This window comes from Lissotriton helveticus, chromosome 1_2 (genome assembly GCF_964261635.1).
Source record: "Lissotriton helveticus chromosome 1_2, aLisHel1.1, whole genome shotgun sequence".
NCBI classification, from domain to species: domain Eukaryota; kingdom Metazoa; phylum Chordata; class Amphibia; order Caudata; family Salamandridae; genus Lissotriton; species Lissotriton helveticus.
In genome coordinates, this window is record NC_136058.1 from 119,612,172 (window position 1) to 119,637,692 (window position 25,521).

At 43.3% G+C, this 25,521-nt stretch overlaps 1 protein-coding gene across 2 annotated transcripts in view; it reads right to left on the minus strand.

Moving 5' to 3' along the window:
• FGGY (FGGY carbohydrate kinase domain containing) overlaps window positions 1-25,521 on the minus strand; it is a 2,115,431-nt gene that overhangs the window by 1,660,943 nt on the left and 428,967 nt on the right. For both annotated transcript variants that reach the window (XM_078669875.1, XM_078669881.1), the window contains one exon: window positions 16,464-16,549. In XM_078669875.1, the coding sequence (XP_078526001.1) occupies window positions 16,464-16,549 (86 nt within the window). The remainder of the gene's footprint in view (window positions 1-16,463; window positions 16,550-25,521) is intronic.

A 25,521-nucleotide genomic window follows, 5' to 3' on the forward strand; every position in this document is an offset into this window, starting at 1 on the left:
TGTAGAGGCTAGTACACTGATAAATAGTACATCCGCTTTAAAAGTGGGATTATAGATCAAATTCCATATGTTAGGAATATTATCACTCATTATTAGTACAGAAAGCATGGTAATTTAACTTATGCAGTAGCTTAGTATATATCTTCAAGTTTCAAAACATGCTCACTGGATGATGTCATCAGTGATGTCATTTGAGATGTTTTCAGTGATGTCACTGACCATGTCATGAGTTATGTATATGTGAGCTCATAAGCAGTGCATTGCGGGGGCGTAAGTTTTAGTTAGCTCAGGTAACTATAGCTGCTGAATTTCTATGGTTTTGTGCGTATAAAATCTGAGCCTAACTATAACTTCCCTGTAACCTTTGATTTATATCTATCTATCTATATCTATCTATCTATATATATATATATATCTATACATATATATATTTTCCACAAAGTGATCCTTTTTCCAGCGCGCTTCTGGCAGTGGGTGCTCGGCGTAGGAGCCGGATACTGGCCCCGAATTAAATTTTGCAACAAAAATGCACAGCACTCCAAAGTGGAAGTCTTAAGCTTGTTTATTTAAACAAAACGAACCCAACCAACGCGTTTCAGCCTTCTCGGCTTTGCTCACGGTTAGTGAGTTTTCTATTTCCACACTATTTAAGCCTGGTCAGCCATTATGGGGCATTCTGGGCAATGTAGTGGTTGACTTAATTGATATTCAAAATCTTAATAATAGAAAACGAAAAAATACTATTTACATTTTCTGATCGATTCATGGAGGTTATTTACAATTGTTCGTTTTGCACCATTCTGCAGATGTTAAAATTTAACATTTTTATGCTTTTAACCAAATTATGCATTCGACGTTTTGATACTTTTCAACAGAGTATAGTACTCATACTATGCTAGTCTGCGAGAATTCTACATTAGTATGTATTATGTGACGGCATAGTGCCTTTCATATTCAAAATCACGTCGATGCATACATCATTTTAGATCAAGTGATTGACAGTGCATATATTATTATCAATGTTTGTGCGATTTGTAACTAAGTATAGTACTAAGAGTACATATGCTATTGATTTTTCAGAATCGTGACTTAGACTTTATCTTTACACAGCTCATCAATGTTTTCAGGTTCCCTCAACATCAGTAATTGATTACTCGATTGTCACTCTTCTAAGTGTATGTACAATTCCTCATCAGAGTTCATCCCTCTCGGGGTCTTAGTTTTTAGTCTTATGATAAATTTGGATTCCATCTGACGTAATGTTCTAGTTCTATTGCCGCCTCGTTCATTTAGGGTGACTGTTTTTATGCCATAATAGCACATTAGTCTCCAATCTCCATGCTGACATTGTATCATGTGCTTGGCGGTTGCGTATGACAAATCTCTGTTTTTCACCGCTCCGATGTGTTCCAAGATACGTTTGCACAGGGTACAGGTAGTGCTTCCTATGTATTTGCTGCCACAATTGTATTCGATAATGTATATCACAAATTGTGAAGTACATGTGATTCTTTCATTTATCACAATTGTGTTTCCATTTGGTTCAATAATGGATTTTTTGTTTTTACCTATTTTGCACGCCTTGCAGGAGTTACATTTACAGAATCCATTTTGTTGGTTTGTAAGCCAATTATTGTCTGTCTTTGGTGAAAAATGACTTTTTACCAACATATCCTTCAGTGATTTGGTTTTCCGTTTTTCAAGTAGATGCCAGTATTTTTTCAGTTTGCCCATGATTTTGCCACTTTCTTTACTATATGTTGTGATAAAGCGTGTCTTTTGTTCTTCACTTTGCATCTTTAATCTCGGTATTAGGATTTCTTCTCTTGTTTTTTGATCTATTCTTTTTTTGCATTTTTGTAGGATATGATTTCTGTATCCTCTCGCTTTTAATCTTTCCATAGACTCCTCTATCTTGTATTCAGCTTCTTCCATGTTTGAACAGTTTTGTTTCATTCTCATGAACTCTCCATATGGTATACTGGCCATTAGAGGCTTGGGATGGAAACTTGTCCCATGCAGTATGCTGTTAGTCGATGTTTCTTTGCGATAGAGTGTTGAGTGAATTGTGTCATTTTCTATGTAGATCAACGTGTCCAGGAAAGCAATCTCAGTTCTGCTCAAATTGTATGTAAATGATAGACCAAGCTGGTTGTTGTTCAATTTTTGGAAATAGCTCTTAAACTCATCTTCCGTGCCATTCAAGATTAAAAAGAGGTCATCAATATACCGGACCCATAGTATTGTCTTGTCTAGATAGTCTTGATGCTCTGTATCCCATGCCACTAGTTTTTCCCACCATCCCATGGTTATATTGGCATAGTTGGGGGAAAAAGATATTCCCATGGCTGTTCCAAAGTTTTGTTGGAATAATGCTTTATTGAAATAAAAGATATTGTTTTTTAAGCAGATTTCAATTATGGGCAGCAGCATTCGTGTGTGTTTCATTTCTGTGATTTTTCTCTGTTCTAGGAAATATTTACACGCTCGTAATCCTATTTCATGTTGGATGGACGTGTAAAGCGATACCACGTCAATAGTTATCATTAACAATTGATCATTCCATGTGACTCCATTTAATATCCTTAAGAAGTCCCCGGTGTCTTGGATGTATGAACTCATGCTCCGTGCAATTGGAGCAAGATATTGGTCCACATACTTAGACAGATTTTCGTACAGAGAGTCACAAGAAGACACAATTGGTCTTCCAAGTGGTCGGTGAAGGGTCTTGTGTACTTTTGGTAAGAAATAAATTGTAGGGATTACTGGAAATTCTTTTTTTAGAAATTTGAGTTCATCATCAATCAAATTGTCATTATGCCATTTTGTCAAGTTCGAATTCAAATCTGTTATCATTTTGTTTATCGGATTGTTCTCGAATTTTTGGTAGTTGTCACTATTATCAAGTTGTCTGTATGCTTGTTGGAGATAGTCTGCTGTGTTTAACAGGACAATGTTGCCCCCTTTGTCCGCGGGTTTTATTGTTAACTCTTTATTTTCCATTAAATGTTCAATGGCTTCCCGCTCTTTCTTATTCAGATTTTCTTTACGATTTCCATTTCTGGTGTTGGTCATTTTTTCCAATTCTTCTATTATTGCTTCACTGAATTGGTCAATTCTGTTACCAGGGGGCAGTATAGGGCAAAATTTGGATTTCCTTTTCAGACCACTTTTAACTTTTTGATTGGTGTCAATTTCTAGATGTTCCAGTACTTCCTCTTCTGTCATTTCATCCCCTTCCAGATTGTGCAATAGATCGAACATTGTTTTTAAATCTTGCCCTTGGTCAATACTGATTATTGGATCGATTTCAGCTGTTTCTGTTGACGTCAACATTTCTTGAGATGCTCCTTTTTTGTTTGCATGGATTTTAGCCAATTTTAATTTTCTGATGTATTTATATAGATCTATGCGTGCCTCTGTATAATTGAAATGGCTTTCTGGACAGAAGGATAGCCCCTTATTTAATGCACTTTCTGCATCCATTGACAATGTGTATTTTGATAGATTGATAATCAAGTTTTTATTTACTTGCGATTGCGTAGTGGATATTGTCTTTTGACGTTTTGATCGTCTGATTTTTCTGGTGCTGGGGATGATTTTTCCCCTCTTCCTCGGCCTCTTTCTGCATTTCTGCTGCGTCCTCTCCCTCGCGACATTGTTTGATCCATGTACATCAGGTGCATTTCCTCTAAAAAAAATCAACCCTGGGAATATTACTTGCTCCATTTGATGTTTCAGGTTCACTTATTTCTGAGTCACTTGCACTTGTACTATTAGAGCTTGGCTTTTGCATTGGGTAGTTTTTCTTCAATGTATCAAACCGCTTAGCAAACGTTAGAATTCGACCATTTTTATAATCCAATTCATCCCCTTTAAATTTGCGTTTTTTCCGTTCTTGTATTTCGGTTTCATATTTGTCCAACTTTATCTCCATTTCTTTACGCATTTTTGTTATATCCATATATATATCACAAAAAAAACATAGGTTTCAGGGGTGTTGTAGTTAGCTGGACATGGGGGGGCGCTAGGTGGCGCTGGACCTGCATGGCTGCCATCCTGTACAGCTCTCGCTGAGCCGGGAGGTATGAACAACAAACCCCCATCCTGCCTTCAAAAAATAAGTTATAACCTACACCGATGCGGAGATAACATACCACTGCTGCTGTGGGGCGAGTCTCGGCCCGGAGGCTGTAACGGCGCGCTGAATTTCGTCTGGGAAAAACTGCAGCGGGAGAGAGGCGCGAAACGGGCTGGGCCTTTGAATCGGCTCGCAACATCACTCAAGGCCGGTGAGGACTAGGCCGCAGAAACGACAGGGAGCGCACACAGCGGAGCACCGCGAAAACGGCGGACTGCCCTCGGAACCAACGCCCCTGGGACTGCCCCTGGGAAGGTGCTACAGCAGATGCTTGTCAGGCAAGGTGAGGAGGAAACAGAACGTGAGGCCCTAAAAAAGCGCTGCGGAGGATTGTTACGGGCCGCCATTTTGCGCGATCGAGTTGCGGAGGCCCCAGGGGCGACTGGAGGCTGCCTGCCTTGAGCTGCTGTGGGGGTACTTCTATGCACTGAGCAGGACTGGCGCAAGAGCGAGGAACACAACGTGGCCTGGATAGGCAATGTGAGATTGTCAGTGCCCATTACACGGTCTGGGCTGCCAATCTTCCCAAAGACACGAGTAACTGATAGGCACTCTTCATTGTGGAGTGTCTACCCCCTGACGCTCTGCCCAGGAACCAAATATAGAGGTCAGTGAAGCCTGAGCAATTGGGGGCCACGATCCCAGGACTCGGATGCGCGGGGACACGAAGCTGCCTAGCTAACAAGTGCCACAACTCAGGACGAAGACGGGAACTGAAGGGGTCCTTCTCATCGGATAAGGTAGCTGGCCCAACCGACCGGAGGACACTACACAATCCTGTGGGACCTGGCTACCTCGCCTGTGGATAGATAGCTACCCTCCTGGGCCCGACTTCCTTGCAATAACGCACACCGCAAGGCCACTGACACGTTCATACCCGCAACCACAGTCACAGTACGAGTTACGCGACGCCGCAATGGGCAAGACAGAGCCACGACAATCAAAACTACCATTCGACACGCGCAAAACACCAAGCACAGCATCTAGCAGCCAGGGGAATGACGACTCCCTGGAGACACGCGACGAGAGCTGGAAAGCCCTACTAGTCGGAATGCAGCAGAGTCTTACATCCATAGATTCAAAGATAGACTCTATGAATCATAGCCTGGACAATGTGGTGGCGAAGCTGGACGGACATGAGGAGCGCCCCAAGGACGTGGAACAGAGGGTGTCGGATCTAGAAGATGGGGCAACCACCAACCGGCAACACGTGGCGCAAATGGCAAACTTCTAAAAATCATAGCAGACAAGAACGAGGAGTTGGAATCGCGCTCTCGAAGGAACAATGTCCGCATGCTGGGCCTGGCCGAAACGACCAACACGGGCCGCCTAGAGGAGTACTTGGAACGTCTGCTGACCGAGATCTTTGGGCGCGAGGCCTTTTCTGCGCATCTGGTCATTGAGCGAGCACACCGCTCCCTGGCACCAAAACCACACCCGAGAGCAGCGCCATGCCCGATTATCATGAAATTTCTCAACTACCGTGACAGGAATACTCTTCAACGACTTGCGAGGGAGAAGGGGGTCGTAAAATTTGAAAATACCACTCTGTCATTCTCCCCTGACTTCACCCAAATGGTACAAGAAGCCTGACGAAAATTCCTATCGGTGAAGAAGCCGCTCCAATCCCGCAGTATCCAATATGCAATGTTATACCCGGCGAGACTACGGATACATCATCGAGGACGGCAACACATCTTCCTGACACCTCAACAAGCGGAAGACTACTTGAAACACGACAGAAGATCATCCTCCCGGGAAGCAGCGGCGAGACGTAGGTCGCACTCTCACTCACCCCTATCGGAGCCCTCCTGAGTAGCGTCTGCAGCGTTGCAGGGACATATGGCCGGAGAGCCCCATGAAGGTGTAATTATGAGCAACGGACTGGTGACGTATGACACTCTTATTGACTAGATGGCATCAAGTGCCTCCCGGCCACCCGCCTCCGTCCCGTCGAATCGACCTCTGAATTTCAGGAGGGGCAGGGTTCATAGGAGTCAGATGGTACAGCAGGTTGAGTTACGGAAATGGGCTGAGACATTTGGAACAATGGTTCCAACAATACCTTATGGATAATGGGTGAGCAAGGTGATAATAATGCAGGATAAACAGGTAGACACATCTCCGGGCATTAACGTTATGTCATGGAATGTGCAAGGGCTTAATGATCCCCAAAAGCGGCGGCAAGTCTTGGGTTACTTAGACAGACATCAGGTTAACATAGCTTTCCTCCAGGAAATACACTTGGCAAAGGGGTCCACCCCTAAATTCGCAACCAGGTGGGCTTCACATAGTTGTTACGCCTCATATTCCTCATACGCCAGGGGGTGGCTATCTTGGTCAAACGCTGGATCCGCTTTGTCGAGAGAGGGAGAGAGGAAGGCCCAGATGGGAGGTACTGTTTGTTATGGGGAACCCTGCAGACACATGATATTGCACTAGTGAATTATTATGGGCCTAATGTAGATGACCCTCACTACCTACGCTTGCTTAATGGCAAGCTGAGAACGCACGGGTGCAGATACCTCATGTGGGGTGGGGACTTCAATACTGTTGTTAATCCGGTATGGGACAGAACACGCGCCGCACCAACACAACACACCACTTCTCAACACGCCTTGCAGGAAATAGTGGAAGAAGAGGGATTGGTAGATGCCTGGCGCCTTTCACACCAGACACAAAGAGAAGGCACGCACCACTCCTCCGTCCACAACACCTGGGCTAGGCTGGATTATGTGTTCCTGGCGAAGGGCATGTCACACTGGGTTCGAAAGGCGGCATACATGGCTAGGACATTTTCGGACCATTCCCCAGTGAAAATCTCTCTACACATACTCGTAGACACTGCACCTTACCTTGGTTGGAGGCTGAACCCCTCGCACCTGCAAGACGCTGCGTTCAGGTCTGAATTGGAGCAGAAGATGACAGACTTCTTTCCCAGAAACACAGGCTCAGTAGCAAGTCTCATGACTGTCTGGGAGGCCTTCAAAGTGACTGTTAGGGAATGGTGCATAGCTAAGGGAGGTGGCATACTGAGGGCTCTGCGCAGGACCCTACATACTCTAGAGTCTGAATTGAGGGCGTTGGAACAGGAAGCTATCAACGCTGTAGATCCATCCCCCATTCAAGCGCATACAGGAGAAATTATCGGAGTACACCGAAGAGGCAGACCGAGAATGCAAATTCCGAGGGAAGCCGGGTGAAGCAAGGGCGCTCACTGGCTGGAGCAGTAAGGCCTCCACGCTTTCAAAACTATGTCACGGAACTGCAGGACGGCCAGGGAGGGACAAGTAGGGCACTGCCGGAACCAATGGACATCCTGACTAACTACTATAAAACACTCTACACCTCACGGAGACAAACTGCATTACAATTGGAGGACTACTCGAAGATGTAGCCCTCGTGTGGCTAGGCCCAGTGCAGCAAAAATTCTTAGCATCAGAGCTTGAAGTAGACAAAATTAAGGAGGCAATAATGGGCATGGCCTCTGGAAAATGCCCAGGATCGGATGGGATTCCCATTGAGTTTTACAAAACCTACATACATATCCTAGCCCCTATCCTCAAGGCAGTATATTATGAAGCGCTGGAAGAGGGCGTACTCCCAGACACCATGGGAGAAGCGCATATACTGTCCTTGCTTAAGCCTGGAAAGGCCCCTGATCAATGCGACTCTTTCCATCCCTTGTCCCTGCTAAACAGTGAAACAAAAATACTGGCCAAAGTACTAGCCACTAGACTAAACCTACTCCTTGAAAAGATAGTGCTACCGGATCAGGCGGGCTTCGTGCCCAACCAGGCCACCTCTCATAATCTTCGTACACTACTTGCGATCCTTCAGGACATAAACCCCAAATTCGATGCGGTGGCGGTCTTTCTAGACGCCACCAAAGCGTTTGACTCCCTGGAATGGGACTATATGTTCGGGACCCTGGCCTATATGGGGATGCCGGAACAGTTTCTAAGGTGGATTAGACTCCTTTATGAAGCGCCACTGAACAGAGTACTGCTGAATGGGGCAAGATCCGACCCTTTAAGGTGAAAAGGGGGACAAGACAAGGGTGCCCCCTGTCACCTGTCCTATTCGCTATTGCCATTGAACCTCTTGCAGCTAAACTGCGTCAGCATCATAATCACAGGAAACTCATCTATCCGTCCCGCCAGGTGCTCGTCTCCCTCTACGCGGACGATATTACACTTTATATCTGCAACCCAGGGGAAAACCTCAACCCTGTTCTGAGGAAAATTACGAAATTTGGAGCATTTGCAGGAGTGCAAATGAACTGGGGTAAATCCGCAGTGTTCCCGTTGACCGATCGCACTCTCCCTCAGCCCCTTGACTACCCGCTACAGTGGGAAGACTCGGATTTTCGTTATTTAGGGATCTACGTTTCCAGGGACAAAGACGCACTGATGAGGACAAATTATGGACGGGTCATGTCCAAAGTGACGGACAACATCACTTCTTGGCTTAAACTCCCACTATCTATGGCAGGACGCATATCACTTATCAAGATGGTGATAGTGCCTAAATTCCTATACCTGTTCATTAACATCCCTTACCACCCCGGTGCACATTTTTTTGCCACCCTGAGAACTCAGCTCATACGGCTGATTTGGGGAGGGAAGCAGGCACGCCTGAAGCTGGACTCCCTGGCACTTCCGTATAGATATGGCGGGTTTGATGTTCCAGACTTTGAACAGTACTAGCACAGCGCGCAGGCGCATTTCGCAGTGTACTGGTTCAACCCCCCCTTACATGCCCCACCTGGCAGTTGAGGACGGACATATGGCACCTGTCCTCCCGGCGGGGTATTTCTTTGCCCCATACAAGTTGGATAGCAGAGACCCCACTACTGTGGACTGCACCGTGAAAGCCATGCATTGGCTAGCGAAAGCTGAGGGTATAACACAACTCTACTCCCCTAGACTGCCGTTGCACGCGTGCCCGTTATTAAAGGTTACCACCGAGAAAATATGTAAAAATATGCTTGTCAGACTTCGGTACTTCACATGTGGCGACCCCTTCCTGGACGGGAAGTTCCGCTCGCAGGAACAATTTTTGGGAGAAAATCCTCCGACATTATTGGACCTCTTCCTATATACCAGAATTCAACAAAGCATGAAGGCCATATGCCCTGACTTCCCAACAGAACCAGAAGTATTCCAGTCTCTACATCTAATGTTGCAGGGTGACACACTGAAACACGCCACGTCTGTATTGTACGCCAGAGTCAGATCGGTTCCCCCCAAGGAACCGGCTAGAGCTAGGGCAGCCTGGGACAAGGACTTGCCCACACCACTCACTGATGAACAATGGGAACTGGCATGTACACAGACGGAACGCCTTTCTGGCAGCAGCAGGCTTCGGCTGCTCCACTTTAAATTTCTGCACAGACTATATCAAACTCCAGCACGCTTACACAGGCTGGGTTTGCGGCAGGATGACCGTTGCCAACGCTGCCACCAGGGTCCAGCGGATTTCCTACACTTAGCCTGGAGTTGCCCTAAAGTGGCCGAGTACTGGGAGGAAGTACTAGCAGGGCTGGCCGACATGTTGGGAATTACCATTGAGCCACTCCCTACAACGGTCCTACTAGGCCTCACTGCACACATTAACACTCCACACAGGAAATTACTTTCGCTAGGCATATTATTGGCAAAACATCAGGTGGCATGTCGCTGGGATAGGGGCAGAGCACCCAAGTTCAAGGGATGGATACAGGATATGGTAATGTGGCAGGAAAACCTGCATGAGTATGCGGAACAGATGCCCTTGAAATCAAGACCTAAGGACATTTGGGGTCCGCTCTTAGCCTATCTCAGAATGCATCAGGAGGAGGGGGAGGAAACGTCTGCTGAGAGGGGCGAAGCACTGTAAGCTCATATGTGTCCCCTATGTGTTAACGCCTGGACGACCTGAACGCTGCTTGATCTTAGCTCAATATGCCTAATATGACTCACCTGTATTGTATGGCATGTTTATGTTCCTCTGCTGAAAATGATTATTGATTTCCTTTATCCTTCTTTTTAGCTCCATGTTTGACTCACACGGACAATGTACCTGGCGAATTGAGTCGGGGGAATCAGAACAGGGGGGGGGAGTTGATGGGGTTGTTATTTGGTTTGAGGGGAGCTATCTATCTTACGGAGGTAACAAGATGCCAACCGACTGATATACGACATGTGATTGACTGTGTAAGTGAGTAATTAAAAGTGTCTCACTAAATATATGGGATAGTGATTTAACTGTGTGAATATTTGTTTCACTCTGTGTCTTGTTGTGTAAACTACTGCATAAGTAGGTTAATAGGTATGTGAAACTATATTAGTTTTTAATTAGTTAGGAGATTATTTGTATGTATGAGAGAGTGAATGTGTGTGTAGTTGGACGGAAGGTGTGTAACTGTCTAAAGATGTGTAAATAGTTGATTAAGTATATATATAAGGTTAATGTGAAAACAGTTGTTTTGGGTGAGTGAATCTCTTTATGGGTGTGTTGATGAGTAAATATATTTCTCAATGATATACGTGCAACAAAGTAGAAATATAAAAGGCAATGTATGTGACAGTTGTATATAAATAAGTGTACATAAGACTCAGTGATTGTATGAGTGACTGTATCGAAAATTGTATACTTGTAATAGTGATTTTATAACACACGTTATTATCTATATGAATAAATAAAGTGGTGTTTGTATAAGTGTGTAGCTTAGTAAATGTAATTATGATCAATTGTTTGCATTAGTGCGTAGGATGACTACATAAGTGAATAGGGTGTGTGCTGGTGTGTAATGTCGATGTAGGTGTATAAGTATATTTAATAGTGTTCTATTGATCTTTGTTAGCATGTCTGAGTGAATCTATAGGCAAGTGTTTAGATGTGTGTGTAGATCTAGGAATCACTGAGTGGGTTTTTAGAAAATTGTATTGGTGTGTCAATGGATTCAAATATGGTACTCTGTATTTTTCAGTGAGTGATGAAAGGTTATACTAGTGTATGATGAGGTGTATCCGATTGTCACGTGGATTATGTCATCAGTGATGTCATCAGTGATGTCATCTGTGATGTCACTGACCATGTCATGAATGATGTAATATGTGACATCATCAGCAGTGGATTGCGGGCGCGTGAGTTATACTTAGTACAAATAACTATAACGGAGGAATTTCAATGGTTTTGTATAAGTAACATCATCAGCAGTGGATTGCGGGCGCGTGAGTTATACTTAGTACAAATAACTATAACGGAGGAATTTCAATGGTTTTGTATAAGTAAAATGTCCAGCTAACTATGACACCCCTGAAACCTATGGTTTTTTTAGGAGAATTTCTAAGGTTTTTTAAAAGATAATTCCTTAGTATAACCTAATAATTGAATGTGTATTTACAAATATATATTTCGAGTTTTGTAAAAAAATGAATCTGAAATTAGTATATTTCCACATTTATTTTACTGATAAATATGCACTCATGGCTGAAAGAGTCATTTGAGATGTCATCAGTGATGTCATGAGTGATGCCACTGACCACGTCATGAGTGATGTAATATGTGACGTCATGAGTGATGTAATATGTGACGTCATCAGCAGTGCATTGCGGGCGCGCGAGTTATAGTTAGCTGAACTAATTATAACGGGGGAATTTCAATAGTTTTGTATGAGTGAAATGCCCAGCTAACTATAACATGTGTGAAACCTATGTTTTTTTCAGTGAATTTCTAAGGTTTTTTAAATGCTAATTCCTAACTATAACGTGGCTGAAACCTATGTTCAGTGAATTTCTAAGGTTTTTTAAATGCTAATTCCTAACTATAACGTGGCTGAAACCTATGGTTTTTTCAGTGAATTTCAAAGGTTTTGTAAATGAGAATTTTTAAATGTATTAATTGTTATTTTTTTATTCTAATTTACTACATTGTTTTAAAGTATTTATTTTTAGATATTTCGTTTTTTAAATTAAATTACATATTTTTAATATAAATTGGAAAAAAAAAATTTTTTAAATTGAAATTTTAATTTTTTTAATGTATTTTTTTAATTTATATATATTTTATATAGCAGGCAATGATATCCTATGGAAGAAAATTCAAGTCACTGGTAAGTACAGTTACGTTTACTTTTTAGGAACAATAGTGAGCTGAAAGATGCAGCACTGAGGTCTCTGCAGATAACAGGTGAGTAAATCGGAATTCGTAGTTTGGCTGATTTTTGAGGATTTTTTTTAAGTTCCAAAACTCCACACTTAGAAGAATTTCAAAGTGAAACCAGTCAATGTTAGCCTATGGAAGGAAATTCAAATTACTGTAACTACGATTAGAATTACTTTTCAGGATCAATATTGGGCTGAAAGATGCAGCACTGAGGTCTCTCCTGATGACAGGTGAGTAAATCTGAATTCGTAGTTCGGCTGATTTTTGAGGAATTTTTTAATGTTCCAAAACTCCATACTTAAATTTTATTCCAAGGAAACCAGTCAATGTTAGCCTGTAGAAGGAAATTCAAGTTACTGTAAGTATGGTCAGAATTACTTTTCAGGATCAGTAGTGGGATGAAAGATGCAGCACTGAGTCTCTCCTGATAACAGGTGAGTAAATCGGAATTCGTAGTTCGGCTGATTTTAGATGAATATTTGTACGTTTCAAAAATAGACACTTAGAAACTTTTCTGGTTGAAAACCACACAATAAATTCCTATGGAAGGAAATACAAGTTACTGGTAAGTATGCTTAGATTTACTTTTCAGGGTCCGTACTACGCTCAAAGATGCAGCACTAACGTCTCTCGTGATAACAGGTGAGTAAATCGGAATTCGTAGTTCAGCTGATTTTAGAGGAATATTTTGCTCAATAGTGAAGGAAGGGGGCGGGGCCTGACGTAACATGTGTGCAAACACGCCCTAAGGCGCGTTTTAGGTTGGTGAATTAATTCCTCTTCAATCCTGAGGTCCCCTGTGAGCCAACTAGCCCACCAGGTACCTATAGTATGCGCCAGGGAGCTGTGTTGCAGAGAGGTGTTCAGAGGGCACGCCCCCTTTATACAACACTCTGCAACGCAACTCCGTGGCGCTTACTGGAGATACCTGTTGGACTAGTTGCCCCCTAGGGAACCTCTGGATTGAAGAGGAATTAATTCCCCAACTTAAAATGCGCCACAGGGCATGTTTGCACTTACATCACATCAAGCCCCGCCCCCTACCTTCACCGCTGTGCAAACGCGCCCCGTAGCGTGGTCTAAGTAGAGGGATTAAGTCCCCTTGCATAATGGGGGTCCCTGGGAGCCAACTAGCCCACCAGGAACCTCCAGTATGCGCCAGGGGGCTGCATTGCAGAGAGGTGTAAAAAGGGGCGGGCCTCATTACACCTCTCTGCAACGCAGCCCCCTGGCGCGTTTGCAGAGGGGGAACTAATTCCCCTTGCATACTGGAGGTCCCTGGGGGCAAACTAGCCCACCAGGAACCTCCAGTATGCGCCAGGGGGCTGCGTTGCAGAGAGGTGTAATGAGGCCACGCCCCTTTTTACACCTCTCTGCAACACAGCCCCCTGGCCCATACTGGAGGCTCCTGGTAGGCTAGTTGGCCCCCAGGGACCCCCAGTATGCAAGGGGAATTAGTTCCCCCTCTGCCAACACACCAGGGGGCGCATTTGTAGAGAGGTGCAGGGAGGGGGCGTGGCCTCCTCCCGATCCCGTTTAAAAAAAAAATTCTACTTTTAAGGGGGGCTGCGTTTTGTTTACGGGAAGGGGGCTGCGTGGCCCCCCTCCCGTAGCCAATTCTGGCCCCCGGGGGACCCCATTCCCCGGGTCATGGCCAACTTTTCTATTTTTTTTTGGAGGGGGGGCCCCCCTCCTATGCCCCCTTAAGGCCCCGGGGACCCCATCCCCCGGGGCCTGCCAATGTTTTTTTTTATTTAAATGTTTTAATGGTGGAGGGGGGCTGCGTGGCCCCCCTCCTGGGCAACTTATGGCCCCGTGGACCCCATACCCGGGGCCTGCCCTCTCCGTTGTGGACCGTGGGGGACCCCGAGCCCCCCCACGGTCCCTGCCGGCTCCCCGCATCCTGGGGAAGCCGGCATTGCTTTTCTACATGGGGAGCAGCTAACATGCTGCTCCCCAAGCAGAAAAGCAATCCACTTTGATTTTTGGAAGAGAGAGCATGTTTCCTGCTCTCTCTTTCAAAAACCATAGCAAACAGCAGTGTCCCGGGGGTAGGCACCCCGGGACACTGCAGGAGCCGGCTCTGGGGGGTGGCGGTCCCCAGGGCCATCAAGGGCTCCAGGAGGGGGGCCGAGTTGGGCCCCCCCCACACTTTTTTTTATAAAGCCCCCGGGATTTGGTCCCACAGGGGGCTAATTAGAAAAAAAATCAAACCAGAGTTTTTTTTTTTTACGGGATACGCGTACCTACGCGTATCCCGCGCTTTTTTTTTATTAAAAATTATTATTTTTTGGGCCTTGGGGGTCCTTGTGGGACCCTCTGAGCAGGCCTAGGGGGTCAGGGTGTTTCTACCCTGCCCCCTTCGCGTGTTTTTCGCATTTCTTTTACTGCTTTCTTGTGCCTCGGTTCTACCGAGGCACAAGATGGCTGCCAACACTTCCTGGTTTGGAGTGTTGACAGACAGTTGACAGCCTATTAGCATGCAGCTCGTGCTCGGGAAGGTACGCGTACTGTACACGTACGGTACTTCGTCTATAGATATATCTATGATTTTACTTTAATCGATGACGAGAAACGAAATGTTACTAAATCAGGCACTGGATTACAGAAATATTCTTGGAAGTTCAACAGATGTTTGCACCCATTTTTCTCTGCATCTCAAATTTGGTATGTCAAACATTTGCATTTCAAACATTGAAACCCCACCTCAATACCTATCATGTGGGTTCACAGTTAGTGCCTGGTAATGTTTAATGAGTATTCCATAAAATTCAGGGAATTCCTTTGTCCACATTCCTGGGGGACATGGTTGAATTATGCACCTGGGGAAAAAGAACTCTAGGTAATTCACTACTGTGCAACGCCCACAGTTAGTATATCCCTCAAGGTGTTCTTAGAAGGTTGCTGTGAAAGTGGGATAGCTGCACAGTTTTACTGTTTTAATTAAACATGCGTTTGGGGTGGAGTACTTGCCCCTCAAAGATAGGTTGGGGCTGCCCAAGAAGAGACACAGAGTGGGCTAGGTTCAATATTGCCTGTGTCTGTGCAGAAACACCCTGAAGACTGGCCTCTGTGGGGGCATTAGAGGCCCCTTACGAGGATCATTGCAGAATGTGACCACACACACACATTTGTGGTCAACAGTGCATCTTACTAAGGGTCCTCAGGCTACCTGCACAAAAACAAGCAACAGGCGAAACTCCATTCTGGGTTTCTATGCTAGACATTGTCTGCAGGATATATTAACTCACTAAGTTAATACATTTGAAGTAGCAAGCCCTGTTTAAAGGATGAACACCATGTCTAATAAGTTCTAGGATTTCAGGTACTAAATGCAGAGCCTGGCTGAAGGCCGAATCATCCACCCAGTACCCAAAGTGCACAGCAAAAGCTCTTCTTCAGGCTCTCATATTAGAGTGTTGAGTACAGGGCCTTAATGTAGGATTTATGCTCAGAGCCTCGTGGGCATGGTGAAAGCGTGTGCTGCTCTCTGCAACCATTCATCCCAAAACAGAGCTGAGCTAACAGTCAGACTATGTGTCGAGATACTGCTAAGCACATATTAAGCAGGCATGAGCTCAGAACCACTTCACCATCAGCACAGGGCCTGACTGAAAGCCTATCCTTGAACCCAGAGCCGGCTGGGTAGGTTGAAAGATTGAACTTGGCGAACTGTGGACTGCAGCATATTTGAGCAGCTTTCGGGATGTTATTGATCATGTTCATCGTGATGAAATACTTATATAGTGATGGCATCAACGATGAAATTTAAGAGGTGATCTGTGATATCATGCTGAGGAATTACGGTGGCATAGCTCATCATAACTAGCACATTTCTGCGGTTTTTAGATTTTGGATCATACTATAAAGCCCTTTCAAAGTAGGTGTTCCAGGTAATTTACAGATACACTTACACATACAAACACACACTCTCTCCCTCTCTGTCTCTCTGTGCCAGAACGCTTCTAGCTTTAAATAATAATAAAAAAGAAATACGAGCCCCTCATGCCCTCAAGAAAATAATAATGACGCAGTTGTGGTCCAGGATCTGCATAAAACTGTTCTTTATAAAAATCAGACGCAGATGTTCATCAAAGCCAATTAATGCAGAGCGCTCTGTAGGGAACATAGACAACATGTGTATTTGATACTTAATGTAATAAATATTTACCTGGCAGGGACACCTGTTGCTTTCCAGGACAAGTAGTCAGGAAGATCAAAGAAATGCCCGGCCTTTTCCCAGCAAGAATGCAAGTTCTAACAAAACAAATCCAAGTATTAGAAGCGTGTGTTATTAAGGTATTACATGCAAGCACAATGTTGTTTTCAATCCTGCTCTGTGCAGTTTAATACTGTTTCTGATTGAACTGCTGTAGTTGACGGTGTTTATTTCCTATAAAGTGATGTTTTGAGCCTTAGATTCCACTCTAACACTCTTCTGTGTTTCAGTATCTATAGGGTATGAAATGTAAACAACCTCATGCACTCTGCTGATGCAAAGTGCAATACCAATGCATAGGCTGGTGAATTTTATGATGACACTTCTAAATTATTTATGGCACATACACAAACGAATAAATATATCAAATAATAACCACCATATGCATCCCCAATTCTAGGGCTGCATCTCCTTATGCAGCAAACAGCATCACACCATTTGCTTGCACAGTGATGGGTGAGATTATTGAAGGCTTGTTTATTCTGGAGCCACACATGTGATAAAAAAAAGTGACATTTTTAAATGTAACAACCTCTGTTTTAGGTAAACGGACTGGTGTATGGCCATGTACGCCGTGGGAGAAAGGACCTGAGCTCTCAATCTATCTCAAGGAGTTCTGCCTTCAGCCAGTAAGCTAATGGTTACTTACTGGTTCCAAGATGCGATAGATTACTCATGGGTTACTTGCACAGTGTTTGCCTACAGAATTAATACAGTCACACCGAGTTTCTCATAACTCAACAAAACTCAGAAGGAGATGGCAAACTTAAGTTAAACAAGCATTTGCAATGCAGTAGGACTCGCATTTGTCAGATTTAGAGCTATTGGCACTGTAAATGACAATGTCTTTTATCTATCTGCTTTGGTTTGGAATGTAGTGGTTGTATGAACAGAGACACAGCTGCAGCACTGCTTATAGGGTTTGAATGAGGAATTACTAGTGGAGAAGTGTGGCTCATTGGTTAGAGGAGGCAGACCTGGAAGCAGAGGTCAGCCCATGACCAGGGTTCAATTCCCGGCTCGGCGGGGTCTTGAGTCCTAAAATGTCCATGGACTCGACAATTCTCGCTCCAGTGCCTACTCGATTCACGGGTTCGCACTCTGCGACTCTGGGCAATAGCTTGCTTAATCTCCACAACGGCCCCTCGCGGCGGGATGCCTGGCTTTCACCTTGCGGATACCCTGCCGGGGTTATCTCACAGGGGAATACCAGGACGGGTTCCCTAAGCAAGCGCTTAGAAACTGCTTGGTGATTTACGCTATATAAATTCCTGTACATTTACATTTACACTATTGGGACCAGAGAAGCAGCTGCAGCACAGTCTAGAGGAATTAAAATGAGGAATTACCGATGAGACCAGAGAAGCAGCTGCAGCACTGTGTAGAGGACTTAGAATGAGACATTACCAACAGGACCAAAGATATGGTGGTAGCACGGAGTATAGGACTTAAAATGAGGAATTACCGATGAGAGTAGCAGCTGCAGCACTGTCTAGAGGACTAAGAATGAGGAATTACCACTGGGACCCGAGAGGCAGCTAGCAGCACTGTCTAAAGGACTAAGAATGAGGAATTACCACTAGGACCAGAGAAGCAGCTAGTAGCACTGTCTATAGGACTTAGAATGAGGAATAACTACTGGGAGCAGAGACACAGCTGCAGCACTGCCTAGAGGACTAAGAATGAGGAATCACCATTGGGACCCGAGAAGCAGCTAGCAGCACATAGAGAGGACTAGGAATGAGGAATAATCACTGGAAACAGAGAAACAGCTGCAGCACTGCGTAGAGGAATAACATAGGGGAAATACAACTGGGAATAGAGACATAGCTGTCACATTTGTGACCAGATAAAGATAAGATTTACAGCCCTGTTTACAGAAATGGAGGTGAAACATAATTAATCATAAAAATGAAACTGGGTGAAAGGGAGCTAGCAAGTCAAGTCAAATTTCTAACATTCTAACTTTGTGACTGCTCAAGTCGATCTTCAGTGATACCTACTCTGTATATCATAAGTGAAAAAGAAGGTGCGAAGGGGAGAACATACGGATGGCACCATCATCCTGTGATGCTGGAAAAATTACTTAATCTTCACTTTCGTACCAAATGCAGCTCAAATTAAGCAATGTGGTTTAAATAAGGCAAAGAGCAAGTTCAAGTATTCTTTTTTCTATAGTGAGTTCAGCAAAATACCATCTCAAATTAAGTAGTACTATAGAGATTGTAACAGAATATTAGAGGCAAATGCTATTGGGAAAAGGAATAGTGTAAGAAGGCAACATGGCGGCTTTAAAGCTGGGGAACCAAGTTCAAGTTTTGACGTGGCACCAACATCCTGTGATCCATCTAGTAGCAGAACCGCACAATGGAAATCCCAAATCTAGGCATCACACCCGGCTTCTCCACTTGACCAAACTGTGTGATCATGGGCAGATATTTCATTTCACCCTGTCTCCTATTTCTTCTTTATCATATATGAGAGCACCTTGAAATGCATGGGGTCAGTATATGCACAGTACCAACACCTCTCCTGTAGCTGATTTAATACACTATATTGTTGCATGAATGACCGTGAATGCAGCAATATAATCTAATGTACTGAGTTGAGATGCTTGCGCATGTTACAGAAATACAATTTTTCGAAGGACCATTATCATATTTTTAGATGACGTTTGTTCATACTTTACATGCTAAGCATTTTCATAGGTCGTCTCTTGGCTCTGCTCTCCATAACTAAAAGACAGTACCATTTACAATAAAAAAAACTCACAGTAGTACAAATGCAATGCAATTCATTACAAAATAACAACAACATAAGCTATTGTCATTTGGCATTACACCATTTGATTTATCCTTCACAAAAGGATTTAACAAAAAAAAAACCATTTACAATGCCAACAACTCAAAATAATGTCAATGCGAGACCTACTGCATTGTAAATGCTTGTTTTAACTATTTATTTTTTAAAAGCCCCATGTGGCACTTAATTAATGTCCGCGCACTGCCCCTTTCCATAAACGAGCCAATGAACTGGAAAGGGGCGTGGTCGACATTAAAGTCAAAGCCGGGCATAGGGCGCTTTTGCATAAAACAAAAATAATCGCCCCAAACTGCACTTTCATTTTAATTGCGGGCACGCCCCTTTCTTTAGAAGGGCTCGTCTAAAGAAATGGACGGGCCGATATTAAAGTTAAAGCGCTGATTTTTTTTTCTCCACAAAGTAGCATTTAGAATGTAAGGTGTCGCATTTACGAAACTCACGCTTGTTTCTTTGGTGTTTCTGTCTCTGAAAGTGTCCAACGCGAGCATACGTACTCAAAAACATAAGAGGCCCTCGTAACAACTCCCAACAAAGGATCGGACACCACCCAGATCGTGAGTATGAGTCGACGCTTTAGAGATATTTTATTCACTTTGCCCCCACACTCTGATATTAGCACAATCACTGCTCTTCCTCAAACAATACAAATAAACCCGCTACAGAAAGAACTTGGAAAGCTTTCAGGATCAGGCACAGAGTACGCGGAAATTCTTGATAAAAAAAACTGGAGACTTAATACGAAGAACAAACTACCTGTCATCCGAAATCCATCGTATGCGTTCACCGTCACACAGGCTTAAAATACGTGTATTGTCTCTTCTTTGAAAAGTACGTTGTCGGACGGACCACTCCCTTGTCTGCCTGCTAACGCTCGTAGAAAAGTACAGAAAGCGAAAAAGAAACCGAAACTTTTCAGGTCTCTCCACCCACCATGCCACATGATCACGTCCTCTCCCAGCTTTGATAAATTCATTTTATCTATTTTCGGGAAAGTTTCCCACCATTCGGCTAAACCAGAAAAATTGATATTGATGTAAAACGTATACATAAAATTGCAGTGGCCCTGGTTTTACCCTTAATATAAAACGACGAGGGAAACGTAACTTTTTTTTTAACTTTCCCTCATGTATTTCGACTAACAACCCCCTCCCCCCCCAACACCGCTCTTTAAACAAGCTAGCAACAAAGCAAAAAATCCCGCCGCCCCCCGTCCCTCACTTACCTACCTCCGGCCGCTGGAAAACGCTGTGACGCACACCAGCAAGTCGGCCTGGAGCGCGCCTCGGCAGAGAAGCGGGAGGACAGGAGCGTGACGCGCGTGAACGTGCACGTTGACGTTCCCGCGCGTTCACGGACCTGAGTCGGCTCGTTCACAGCTCTGTGTCGGGCTGCTACTCCCTTGACAGGGAGGAAGGCGACTATAGAACTCGCTGGCGGGAGCGCTTCGCGCTCCAACGCCAGGCGAGCCCTAAAAACAGTTAATTGCATCATACAAATGTTACTCTTAGTGAGTTTATTGATATTATCTTCACCGGAAACCATAGGAACATGCGTCAAAATATTGAGTGTATGTATTAATAACATTATTTTGAATGATTAATAAACTCACAATTTCAAATTAAATCACACAGTCACCGAACACCACATCCCCTTTCCCAATTCCTCTACAGATGGCATTCATCTACTTTTTACAGCAATAATAATGGTTTCCCTTGCAATCCCTTAAAATATACAAACATAAATGTAAATTTACCCGGCTGCCAGTTTGGACTCGAGAATACCAATGTGATGACCCCATGCTACAGAAGCTCCATTTTATGGAAGAAACATCGATTTTTGGGGGGTAAAGTAAGTGGTAGCACGATTAAACAACATACTAAGTTACAAGAAAATAGCACAGAGGAATAGCAGTAAGTATAATTGGAGAAAGGGTCGATAGTGAGGAGGAGGGATACTGTGGAGGACGTGTGGAGAGGATGAATAACAATATTAGAGAATGGCAGAGTGGTGGTGGAAGAGTTTATAGTATGACGTAAGGAGAGAGGAAGAGAAAGAGAAAGACGTCGGAGGAATAGCCAACTCAAGAGATACATTGAGGTCTCTAGTCCTTTGGGACTTTGATTTTGCTGAAGGATTTATCCAACTCAGCCATCACATCAATTAAAAATGGACCAATGATCCTAGACTCAGCCATCAAATGCAAGTCTGAAACTTCTATCATTACAGTGAGAATGTAAGAAAGTGAACTATTAGTTGGTTTGAATGGTAGTCCACCACAAATACTAAAGTCGCTATCCTGTTATTTTGGGCAAAGGTTTCAATAATTTAAATCTGAGTTTAACCCCTATTAGCTTTAGCACAGATCAGACTGGCATATTGTGGTATCTATGGTTTGTTATGGTAAACCTTCTTTCATTCCCACTTGTCTCTATTGCCTAGAATGTTTATTGAGTTCTAGACTGGAGGTTCTATCTCTTGTCAGTTGCTGACTGACTCCTGTTTATGGCTGACGTGCTTTGTGAATGCTGTGAAGGATCTTCAATAAAGAACCTCTGATCTACACCAGTCTCTTCCTGCCTCTCATTGAAGACTGGATCTAACATTTGGCGACGAGGGTGGGATTTTTCCTTCACTTTCCCAGCATTCGTCGAAGCACTGGGAGAACTGTTCGTCTATTCTACTGCGCTTGGACTACATTTGAACTCTTCATTCAAAGCGCACACCCGCCAAATAAGGTCGTATGAAAATTTTAAAATTTTGACAATTCCTACCTCTCCGACGCTACTTGAAAAGCGCTGCGCATTTCAGTTATCTGAGCGAGCCACCGCTGTAGCGCACCAGAGTTTCAGCGTTCCACTGCTCGAGCGAGTCACGGCTCAAGCATCCATCAGAACGCACTCTCTGAGCATTCCGCCCCTCGTCTCCTCCTCCCAGTCAGCATTCGTCACAATGGAGTGACGCACTCCACGTCAACCAATTCCTACGTGCCTCCATCTTAGTAAAGTTGAAAAAATTCACGCACCATACCAATTGACGTGCGCAACCGACTTCTTTCTTTGATTATCTCGAAACGAGTCGTCACTTCAAGACCATTAGTACTTTACTTCTATTTTGTCATTTTACCGCGTTTTAAGGAATTTTCACTGCACTTTTCGTCTTCAGGTTTGGTCAATTTTATTATTAAAATTCAGCGTTGTTTCAGCACATCTATTGAAATCCACTCGATGATGTGCACATCTTACAAGATAATTTTACAGGAAAATTAGGAGAGACTTATAACTTTGTATTATTTTCACAATTGTATTTCATAATAACTTTTGTCTACACAATACCTAAAAATGTCACAAAGTATTGTCACTCCTCCGTATTTTCTTACTGATCCTGGTGTACCTAAGACCAAATGGAAACAATGGTTTAAAGGATTTGGAAGTTATATAATTGCTTTAGATGGTCAAAAATATGAACCAGACAGGAAGTTAGCTTTGTTATATAACAGTCTTGGAGCTGAAGGTCAACGCATTTTTGATCATTTACCTGTTTCTCCCCAACCTCATGAAACTGATTGGGATGTTTTTCAAGAAGCAGTTTCCAGATTAGCTAAGTATTTTATTGATGAGACCAGTGTAGTGGTTGAACGTCACAAATTTTATACCAGACACCAGTTCGAATTTGAGTCAATCGACACCTTCCTGACTGAACTAAGAGTCTTGATCGCCACGTGCGAATTCGATGGCAACATTGATTCTTACCTCAGAGATCAAATAATTGTAAATTGTTATAACAAAAAAGTCCAAGAGAGATTATTATGTTGCAGAGATCCATCTCTCAAAGAAACTCTAGAACTTGCTAGAGGAATTGAGAGATCAGTCTCCTCTCAAAGAGTTTTGAACAAAAATAAAAGTGAAACTTTAACTGAAAGTATTAATGCTTTAAGCATTAAACCTAAAAATTTCCAAATCAAAAACAAAGACTCCAGAGAGCCTAGAAATTTTTTTGCGTGTTTCAGATGTGGTTCTTCTTCACATCTAGCCAATTCTAAAAGTTGTCCAGCTCTTAGTAAAACTTGTCTCAATTGTAAACGGATTGGTCACTTCACCAGGGTGTGTAACAGAAACCCTATAAAAGTCAATACAATTGAAAATGTTGAGGCTTCCGAACCTGAAAGTATATGTACAGTTGTTCCATCCAATAAGATTGTTTTATACATTGATGCAGAATTAGATGATGGTGGTCCCATCTGTGACATCACTATTGGTAATACTGTCATTCAAGTAACAGTGGACTCAGGTTCTCCAATCACCTTTGTTACTGATATTTTATTTAACTTGTATTGGAATTCTTCACAACTTTTTCCTCCTGACATTCACACCATTTCGTTTGGTGGTCATTCTATTGACATGTTAGGATTTTTCAATGACACCATTAAATTTGAAAACAAGTGCATTGCTACTAAAATATACGTAGCTAAAAATGGTTACAATATATTAGGATGGAAGGATCAAGGCAAATTTGGCATGGTTCTCAGGCCAGGCACTTCTTGTCCCATCTCCTTAGTTGATGTTTGTTCTTCCACTAATCTTGCATTACATCAACTTCTTGACAAACATAGTGCTCTCTTCAAGGACAAGCTGGGTCTTGTTCATGACTTTGAGCATCGCATTGTCCTCAAAAAGGAAGCCATTCCTGTTACCCATAAAGTGAGGAATGTCCCTTTATCAGTTAGGTCTCAACTCAAAATACACTTAGAACAGCTTTGCCTTGATAAAGTTATTGAACCAATAAATTCATCAGAATGGATTGCCCCCATTGTTATCGCGAAGAAAAAGGGTAGCAAAGACATAAGATTATGCATTGATTTGAGGTCATTAAATAAAAACATATTAATTGATTGTTTTCCCCTTCCCAAGATCCAAGACATGTTAGCTCAACTTGGTGATTCTAAAGTTTTTGCTGGGAAAGTGAAGGAAAAATCCCAAACGTCGCCAAATGTTAGATCCAGTCTTCAATGAGAGGCAGGAAGAGACTGGTGTAGATCAGAGGTTCTTTATTGAAGATCCTTCACAGCATTCACAAAGCACGTCAGCCATAAAGCAGTCACTCTTCTAAGTTTTATCCTGCTTCAAAAGTCATCGGAGTTTCCAAGAATGCTGTATTGCTTTCAAATGGGAAATGGTGGAGCAAAAGAAATGTAGTGGTGGTCAATCCTCCTATCTTCAAGGATTGCAGGAGCTTAAAGGACAGTGATTTTTCGATCTATTCGTCTCCTGATTTGCAGCCCTCCACGTCTTCATATCAGGGAGCCTGCTCCATTACTTCTGAAGATGAGGTGTTGGTACATCCTGATCCTGTTTCATTACGATCAGACCTATATTCACCTCCCGATGTCACTGATGATGCATGTGTTAATGACAAAGATCTTGATTATTCTATCTCTACATCAAAAGTCATGCCTGATTGTTCCACCTCTGTTCCTAAAGTCATTTCTGCTCAAATGAATCTTCCACCTGTTCCCAGGCGGAGTACTCGCAACACCTGTGCTCCTGCTTATCTTAAGGACTTTTATCGTTAATTTTGTTTTATTTTCTGTTGTTGTTTTGGGGAAGGGAGATGTGTGGTATCTATGGTTTGTTATGGTAAACCTTCTTTCATTCCCACTTGTCTCTATTGCCTAGAATGTTTATTGAGTTCTAGACTGGAGGTTCTATCTCTTGTCAGTTGCTGACTGACTCCTGTTTATGGCTGACGTGCTTTGTGAATGCTGTGAAGGATCTTCAATAAAGAACCTCTGATCTACACCAGTCTCTTCCTGCCTCTCATTGAAGACTGGATCTAACACATATCTTAAAGAAAGGGGAACTAGATATGTGGATTTAAAAAGTTTTAAGAGAATTAGCACCCAGAAAATGTAAATCAGCAAGAAAAGATACTGTTAGCGTGTGAATGGGAACAGAAGTCAGATACACCATGCAGGTTCGTCCCAGTCGCAGATTTTATCATCTGACTTAACCTCTGAAGTCGAAATTTTACAGTGGGCAAGGTTGCAAACTGTATCTGAGGAAATCCTCTCGACACTGAATTGGCTATTGGTTAAGGTCCCACTGTGGAAAAATTCATATTTCTGTCAGAGAAGTCTGCTGGATATGTTTTACACCTTCTCCTGGTCAATATTTCTTCATTTGGACTTTGT